The 9,826-nt window shown below is 37.6% G+C and overlaps 1 protein-coding gene across 1 annotated transcript; it reads left to right on the top strand.

The window, feature by feature from the left end:
- Positions 1 to 6,473: 6,473 nt before the first annotated feature.
- LOC144550622 (cytochrome P450 81Q32-like) lies at positions 6,474 to 8,189 on the top strand. The gene is made up of 2 exons (XM_078298614.1): positions 6,474 to 7,431; positions 7,524 to 8,189. Exons 1-2 carry the CDS (start codon positions 6,511 to 6,513, stop codon positions 8,136 to 8,138), a joined length of 1,536 nt encoding a protein of 511 aa, XP_078154740.1. The 5' UTR covers positions 6,474 to 6,510; the 3' UTR covers positions 8,139 to 8,189.
- Positions 8,190 to 9,826: the final 1,637 nt, after the last annotated feature.

The following is a 9,826-nucleotide window of genomic DNA, read 5'->3' as shown; positions in this document are numbered from 1 at the left end:
ACAGCTTCATGCCACAAGACAAAGGTATGTTAGATGCAGCTGCTGGAGGTAGTCTCATGAATAAAGGGGCTGTGGATGGATACAAATTGGTGGATGACATGGCTCTCAACCAAAGCCAATGGCACAACCCTAGGGAGACACCTATGATCTTGTAGCGGGGAATGAAAGAGGTGAATTTGAACCCGAACTTGGCTGCAGAAATTGCCGCTTTGAATCGCAAAATAGATCAATTGAGCCTCGGTAAACAATTCTTCTTCTCTTCCTTGTTCAATTTGTGGTGGTACCGACCATCTAGCAATTAATTGTGGTGTACGTAATGAGGTTAGTTATGAGGAAGTCAATGCAATTAACCAAGGTAATTTTACACCTAATAACAATCCTTACTCCAATACTTATAACCCCGGTTGGAGAAATCACCCAAACTTTTCGTGGAGACAAAATAACCAAAATATCCAAGGTAACCGAAATACCCAAGGTAACTCAAACTTTAATAGACCAAATCAAGGTTATGGTAACCAAGGGTATAGTTCTAATGCACAACCAAAATCCAATCTTGAATTGATGATGGAAGCTTTCATGACAAGTCAAAACCAAAAGTTTGATGAATTGACCAAAAAGGTAGATATGTTGGCAACCCAAGATAAAATGCTTGAAAACCAAGTTGCACAACAAGCATCTTCATCCTTCCGACAACAAGGCACACTACTGGGCAAGCCGGACATCAACCCTAGGGAGTACGCGAATGCAATAACCCTGAGGAGCGGCACGGAATATCAAGGACCAAAGATGCTAGAGACACAACCGCCTTCGGCTCGCCTCAATGCAAACACACCGGCATCGGATCTATCTCAAGAACCGAGTAACTCCAACCCGGCCAAGGTAAAATCTATTGAAACTCCTAAATATATTCCTCCACTCAGGTTTGTACCCTTTCCTCAAAGGTTAGTGAAGAATAAACTGGACCAACAAGAAATTTTGACCAAAAAAGCGCACAATGGAGGAAAGTAAACATGTGATATTAGATGAAAAATGTAGCGCAATCTTTTCTACCGATTTACCTCCTAAAATGAAAGATCCAGGTAGTTTCTCGATACCTTGCTCTATAGACACAACTAGGATTGAAAATGCAATGTGTGATTTGTTGGGGTTCACGCGGTGCTAACCGGAACCCCTTTTAGGCTTAAGGTGCGGAATGACCGTAGAACAAAAATTTCTACAGCCAACTTAAGCTCAGGATTAAACGGGGTATGTCAGGAAACTTTCCAAGGCGGTCCACCTTCAGTATTCCTTTGGCATCAAAACCCAATTTAATCCTTTTACAGATCTACTCCATGATTGATTTCTAAAACTTTAATCTACTTACCAATTAAATAGATTAATATAACATATTTATACCTTGTTTCCAAATCACAGTTGGAATGCAGACCGAGCGAGTAGAGCCTCACCAGGGAAGGAATCGACTCGGAGTATCACACGTGTGATACCTCTATCGGTTATCCACCAGGACTAACCAGAGAGCGGTTTATTTCTTCTGCCAGAAATACCATAAACCGCAGAATTCTGCAAAAACACTATTCACGAGAATAAGACGAAAACCCGTAAACACGAATTTTCGGTTGCTCAGTTTCATCAATATGCAAAACTGACATACCGCTAAATTCGGTAAAACACTATTCATCGATCCCGTAAATATACTCCACAACAACTCGCAAGATTATACGTCAACTACGTATAACTTTCTTTTCTCAACCGAAACACTATTTGGGAGAGAAACCGAGAAAGAGAGAAAATACCGATTCGTTTCTGCACGAAAAGATACATGTGAATGTGCATATATATATCTTTTTCTCTCTACCCCTCCACCCCTATTTATAGTGTTTAGATTCGGTTGCAAAAGACCAAAATGCCCTCCAAGTTCGGCCTATTTACAAGATATGCCATTGACACCTCATCCTTTTATATGTGAAATGACCAAAATACCCCTTCCACACCCTTCCACATTCTTCTCCATGCTTCTACACATGCAAGGTGGCATAGGTGTGAAATGACCATTTTGCCCTTGTGGATAGGATTGATGACATGTCATCTGGATAGGATCAATGACGTGTCATGCGGATAAGGTCGAATCTGAAAAGACCCGAATGCCCTCGGCCCGAACACAAATAATATTCGTATAATTATTCTGAACAATTATATATATATTTTTCTTTCGGTTATTTGTTTCGGTGTCGATGACGTGTCATCTGGATAGGATCGATGACATGTCATGCGGATAAGGACGAATCTGAAAAGATCCGAATGCCCTCGGCCCGAACACAAATAATATTCGTATAATTATTCTGAATAATTATATATATTTTTCTTGCGGTTGTTGTTTCGGTAATTTATACAATGTGTCCTGCACATTTATAAATTAACCGGTTAACTTTTATACAACGTGTCATACACGTTTATAAATTAACCAATGTTTTTGCTTGTTATTTTTACATAACATTTATAATTTAATTATAACATGTATAATTAATTATAACCATCTTATCATTGATCATAACCAATTTATAATCAATCAAAATAAGATTCTCCGATTAACTCCTATATGGTGTGACCCAATAGGATCTGTGTTATGTTGGTAAATAGAGTTAAAACCGTTTTAACTTCTATAATCATGGGTGGCGTCTGGCAACACATCATGACCATCCAATTACACAGATGATGCTGTACTGTACAATATCACGATCCAGTAAACAATTTACTTGTGTCTGTTCTTCTGTCTCATAGCTATCAGATTAGTTTCAAGGTAGATGTGTGTCATCCTTGCTAACTGAATCTTTTCTTGATCTTGAGCAGATTATCAAATATAATTACTCTTGTAATTATACCGCTAGCAGATAATCTTACTCTATCAAGGGGCCCAGTGATGCCATAGCTCGTATAGAGATACGAGGGACAAATAGTATTCTTGGTAGACTATCACTTCCTCAGCTAAGTTATATATATGGAAATGCTACCGTTATGGCTGCTTTTTACGGACAGCGTTAGATAACACTCACTCATATATATTTCTTACTGGGAACGATAAATACCTCATACTGTAGAACTTTGACACTGAATGAAAAACATAAATGACACGAACACAATTCTATTTAATGTTTCATTCGGGGTCTGTCAAATACCATGTTCCTAGAACATGTATCTATGTGATTAAAATGACATCTCGTGTCAGGTGGTTTGTAAAACTTAACCATCTTTTAATCCACATACTAACCTTATAGCGGTAATTAGTGTTCCTGCTAATTACCTTGGTCAGTGACCTTTTAAGAGTATATATTATCTATATTATGGAGTTTCACAATTTCAGTCATGAACTCGAAATGATCCATAAATTCAATAATACTCAAGGCAACAAAATGATATTAATCATCCAATTCATGAACAAAGCTTTATGATAATTTATCGTATTATTGACTTCTAGATTATTACAAACTAACATGATTTAGGGGCAAGTGTCAGTCTTATGCCTAAATCGGTTTATGACAAACTTGAGTCGGGTAATTTAGAACCAACCAATATGACACTAACTCTTGCTGACGGGACGACACGATCTCCACTTGGTATCTTGAGAAATGTGGTTGTCAAAATTGGTAAGATTAAAATTCATGTCGATTTTGTTGTCATTGAAACGGATGATCATTCGGCCGTTCTCTTAGGTCGAGCTTTCTTAGCAACGGCAGGTGCAAACATCAAAGTCAAAGAGGGGGAGCTTTCTTTCTCCGTTGGGAAGAAGAAAGAAACATTTTATTTTCATAAGCCATTGATACCTCCTAACAAAAATTCAGTTTGCATGATAGAAATTTCACAGGTTAATAGAGAATTTGTGCAAAAGGAGTCGGTGGAAACATCTGAAACCGACAAATCTCGAGAAAATCGATACAAAACAGAGCAATGGGGAGGCCGCCCTCCCGATCCTCCACCCAAGCATTAAGGCACACCACCACCACCTTCCGCCAATAGAGTAGTCCATGTTTCTTTTTATTTACTTTTGTTTATTTTTACGTATTGGGGACAATGCTTAATTTAAGCTTGGGGGATGGGAAGAAATTGTATCTTTGCATGCATGTTTTCAAAATTGTTTTCAAAATTTTTAGGATTTATAACCTTGTTTTTTACTTGACCATGAATAGGATTTGTGATTTTAAACTTAATTGCTTGAAATTGCAAATTTGTCAATATGTTTTACGAGGTTATGAAAAATAGAGTCTTGCATAATTGGACTTAATTGTTTGAAAATGCATAAAGTATAAAATCATATTTAATTTTTTTGTGTTAAAAGTTGGCAAAAATAAAACCCTTGATAAATTTGAGTGATTGTCAAAAAATATTAGAAATTTTGATACAAATTTTAACGAGTTTTTAGGAATACCTTTGGAATAATTTGAAATAACCACATACTTTGGCGAAAAACTTTGTGGAAATAAAAGTTTAAGAAATTGGAAATTTAGGGATTTAAATTTATTTTTTTGAAAATGCAACTTTTTTGTGAAAAACAAATTTAGAAAGATTGGGATATCCATATGTATGAATTAATGCCTAAGGATGTGTGTATTCATGATATTTTTGCAAAAATATTGAAAAATAGTCAAGTTGAAAATTTTCAAGAAAGACTCCGCTTGCTTATGCTACGGCGGCATGACGTACTTATAGCAATGAGTCCTATATACTTTGCTCCGCTAGTTTGCCCGATAAAGTGACCGAGTTTGCACTAACCTTGTGAGTTCGTGTCATGGAAGGGTTGAACCAAGAGCATGCAAATGCACTTTTCAATTAAAACGGTTAGGTATGGATTAGCTACCTATAACTTGCCGGTTTTGTTTTAAAGATAAAGATTTATAGTGTCATATATCAACACACAAAGTCCGCGACTTTCTAACCTAAGTTTGATTCAAGCTTGGGGGATTTTTAAAAGAATTTTCGCAAATAAGAATGCATTTTTTGTAACAAATTTAGATATCCGAAGTTTACAAATTCTAAACTTTTAAGGAAATAAAAGTTAGAGTAATTGAATTGTGGGGTGAAGCATGATTAGCCAAGGGTTGCACTTTAAATTTGTACAAAATTTACGTTGAGATTTTTAAATTTTGGCAAGATCATACAAATTTTTCGATTGAAGAATGTATACTTGATATGATGTTAAAATAGAGATTGAATTGTAGTCCAAGTTTAGACTTGCTTGGGACAAGCAAGGACTAGGCTTGGGGGAATTTGATAAGCCGAAATTGTATCTATTGAAACCTAGGGTTTGTTATGTAAATTAAGCCAAGTTTTGATTAAATTAGGTTTGATTAGGTTAGAAATGTCCAAAAGTTCAAGTTACTTCCCTACTTATGTTTATTTTGCAGGTAATCAAGTGCTTGGAGCTTAACGGAGCAAAACGGGTGATTTGTAGCAAGTCAACACGAAATTTGGAGAATCTTTCACATTTATTGCGGACCGAAATGAAGTTATTGCGGGCCGCAACATTATCAGACAGAGCCAGCTTCTAGACAGCATTTTCCGAACTTTTATTGCGGCCCGCAAGGACCTTTATTGTGGCCCGCAAGGACTTTTATTGCGGCCCACTATGACCTCTCTAGATTTTTCTGCGCAGTCTGTTAACTACCTCCACTTATTGCGGTCCGCAATGAATGTATTGCGGCCCGCAATAAGGCGGTTCAGAGCCCGAATTTGCTATTTTTAGTTAGTTATTTCTAGGTTTTGCAAGGGGTTATAAAAGGGGATCTGTAGAACAGATTAAGGACGGTTTTTTAGGCAGAATTTATAGTTTTGAACAAGGAAAAACAAGGAAAAGCAAGGAAGAGAGAAGAAGGAAGGAGAGAACATCATTGATTAACCGGTTTTATTAATTTCTTTCCTTTGGAACTCTTTTATTCTTTTGATTTCATTTGTGCTTTAGCCATGACTGGCTAAAGGATTTTCTAGGGTTGATTAGGGCTGTACTTGAAACTTTTGTTATGATTTAGTTGGTTTTATTTTATATATTCTTGTTCTTTGTTATTATCTATTCTTTATTTTAATTGATTGTGAAGACTTAATCGAAATCACATGAAACCCTAGGATTTGGTATTTGTAATTGAGAAATTGAATATTAGGTCCAGACCATAAGGAATAGAGTATTTGATAGGCTAAGTACCGAGAGGTGACGCTTGTCTTATACGGGCTTTACCTAATAGTTTAGAAAATTGTGCCAAGTACCGGGAGGTGAAAGATAGTTTTCTAGATCAATTGGGACAGTAAGAACTTAATGACTTTAGATTAGAGTAGCCAAGTACCGAGAAGTGACGTTTATTCTAATTGAAGGTTCATGAGTCATGAGTCATGACCAGTCTCACTTGATCCTACCCCTACTCTCCCTTCCTATAAATACTCCCTCCTGGTGCAAATCTATTATCAAACACAGACAATTACTTGCACCTTAAACCAGTTACTAAGGTAGCCTATATAAAAGCGAAAGCCATGACCATTTTCGTTTACCAAAGCATTCTCCTCTCCCTTTCTGTCTTTCTCTTCATCAAACTGCTTCTTTCTCGCACTAAAGATAACAAGAATAAATTAATGCTCCCACCCAGCCCACCGGCACTTCCGGTAATCGGTCACCTCCATCTCTTAAAGAAACCCCTCCACCATAGTCTGGTTTCCATATCTGAAAAATACGGTCCAATAATGTTTCTTAAAACCGGTTCCCGCAAGGTCCTTGTTATCTCCTCTCTATCCCTGGCCGAGCAGTGTTTCACCACCAATGACATCGCTTTCGCCAACCGACCACATTTGCCTTCTGTCAAACGTGCCACCTTCGACTACAAAAACATCGGTACAGCCAATTACGGACCACATTGGCGTAATGTTCGCCAGATTGCAGCTACAGAGCTTCTCTCCACACAGCGGCTGAATGCATCCTCAGATGTCAGAGTTGGGGAGGTTCGTGACATGGCCCGCCGACTATTCCATTCCTGGAATTCTTCTGCTGGTTCAATGGGGTTAAGTTATTTTGAGAAAGTAAGCCTTAAGGCAAAGCTCTTTGAGCTGTCCCTTAATGTGATGATGACAATGATTGCCGGCAAAAGGTTCTACGGAGACAACATTGAGGATCTGGAAGAGTCAAAAAGGTTCAGAGAGGCAGTGGAGGAGCTTTTTTCCTTGGCTGGCTCTGCGAATCCAGAGGACTCCCTGCCTTTTCTCAAGTTTCTCGGCATGGCAAAAGCGACCAAGAAGCTGAATCATTTGGCTGAGTTTACCAAAGAAAGTATCCAGAAGCTCATCGACGAACATAAGAAACCCGGAGCTCAGAAGAAAGGGACCATGATGGCAAATATGCTCGAGCTGCAAAAGGAGAACCCAGAAAAATACACTGATACAATTATCCTGATAATTGCAGCTGTGAGTAATAATGGATGTCTAGAACATTAATATGATTTATTCTGATTATTTTTGCTATTTTTTCCTAAATGACTTTTCCACCTCTTTTAAAGAGCTTAATGCAAGGAGGCACTGATACCTCAGCCAATACAGGAGAATGGGCGATCACTCTTTTATTAAACAATCCTGACGTACTCAAGAAGGCATTAGCTGAAATCGACGCACAGGTCGGTACTAAGCGGCTTGTTCAAGAATCTGATATGTCCAACCTGCCATATCTCAATTGCATCATCAATGAGGTGTTCCGCCTCTATCCCGGTGGCCCGTTTCTCATACCGCATGAATCTCGGGAAAATGCTTCTATCGGAGGGTATGACATTCCACAAGGTACAATACTTTTGGTCAATGCTTATCAAATTCACAGAGACCCGAGTCTGTGGGACAAGCCGACCAAGTTCATCCCTGAGAGATTTGAAAACGGTAATGCAGAAACCAAGAAGATAATACCGTTTGGAATGGGGAGGAGGAGGTGCCCGGGAGAAGGATTAGTGATACGCAAAATTGGACTTATATTAGGGACATTCATTCAGTGCTTTGACTGGCAAAGGATTGGAGATGAACTCATAGACACTAGTGAAGGTTCTAGTTTGACTCTTCCAAAGGCTGTTCCACTCGAAGCCATGTATCGACCGCGCCAAGTCATGATGGATGTTCTCTCCACCTTATAAATGTAGCCGTAAATCGATCTACCTATTATTTGGTTTATTGATCCGGTTTTTGTTCGCTCATATTTTTTTAAGAAAGAAATATGTTATTTTCAAGTGTATCGGTATTACCGACAAGAATATCCACAAAGATCGATATAGTTGGCAAAAAACACTTGTACTCTCGCGGATATATAATGACAGATTTTTGTTACAAACTTGTAAGGATTGTGTGTAATTGTAATATGTTTAAGTGTTAGGTTACTTTATTTTTGTTGTGTTTGTGCACAATAACCGGGTCAATCAATTTATGTTGTTTTATTCTGAGCGATTCGTTTGATGTAGAATGGATTGCATATTTGTATATTTCTTGGGATTTTTTTTAAAAAAAATAAGCTTTTGCCCATTTTATTAATTAGTAGAAACGGTGTTAACTTTTGGAATAGGAAGTGCACAAACCTTTGGAAGTGCCATTTTCGAATGGATTGCATATTTGGTCGTAATAGGAAGTGCACAAACCTTTGGAAGTGCCATTTTCGCACGGACACCTATTACTGTTACAGCTGTACCACTTGGTCCTTTGAGAGATGTGATCCTTGGGTTACGATAATGTATTAGCTAGCTGGTGTAGTGGTGTGGAAGGATCTCCTAAATTTATGAATTTTACAGTCTTCTCCTTCCAAGTTTTTATTTTAATTTTTTTATTATTGATTGATACTTTCGAGTTCTCTTTGCTTTGTTGTGATTGTGATACAGCGGCTTGGAACATACAAAGAAAATTATCGACGTAATGCCTATATAGATCTTTATCTTCAGTAAAGAAAAGACTGAAGATGGTTATAAAGAAAGGAAAATTGGTTATTTGTCACTCTAAAACCTTCAAATTTGAAAAATATCATTCCAAAATTTAAAATTGTAATAATGCCACTCTAAACTTCATTAATATATTTTTAATTTTGCCACACCAAATAATTATGACTAAAATACCTTCGGGCTCTTCCTCTCCACTCCAAAGCTGCCTCTGCCCACTTTGTTTTTGAGCAGGCTCAACAGATCCATTATGCCGCCCCTGAATCCTTCATTAATCAGGTGCTTCTTCCCATCCTTTTTCTCCTAGTATTGCATAATTTGAGTTCTATCTGTTGAAATTTAGGATATACGTGCCTCGTGCTCTTGAAGGGAAATTTGCTGATGGATTTAAAATGTTTTGTATTTGGATGCATGTTAGAACATAATACTTTCTTATCTAATATGTAAGTTGTGTATTTGGTTGGAAATGATACTGTGAGGAAGGGAATTGAGCTACTGAAACGCTGTGATCAAATGGTGAGAAAGCTGGGGCTTTTCTCTTCAAATGAGACCAAGGATGATGTCAGCACTTCTAATCTCAAGCGGGAACACGGCAACTACTCCGATCAGATTGAAAGCTTATAAAATGAACATCACTATATCAGGTGAGGAGAGGAGAGGAGAGGAAGAGAGTCAGATGGAGAGAAAAAGTCTGAGGGTATTTTAGTCATTAATTATTTGGAGTGGTAAAATTAAAAATTAATGAAATTTAGAGTGGCATTATTACAATTTCAAATTTCGGAATGACATTTTTCAAATTTGAAAATTTTAGAGTGACAAATTACCAATTTTCCCTATAAAGAATGGCAACAACAGGAGCGCCACCTCCCATGATTTTTATTAGTACCCTACGAAAAAGAAAA

Source organism: Carex rostrata, chromosome 2 (assembly GCF_964058835.1).
Source record: "Carex rostrata chromosome 2, lpCarRost1.2, whole genome shotgun sequence".
Classification (NCBI taxonomy): Eukaryota; Viridiplantae; Streptophyta; class Magnoliopsida; order Poales; family Cyperaceae; genus Carex; species Carex rostrata.
The sequence above is the reverse complement of the archived record's forward strand: the minus strand, read 5'-3'. Positions and strand labels throughout refer to the sequence as shown.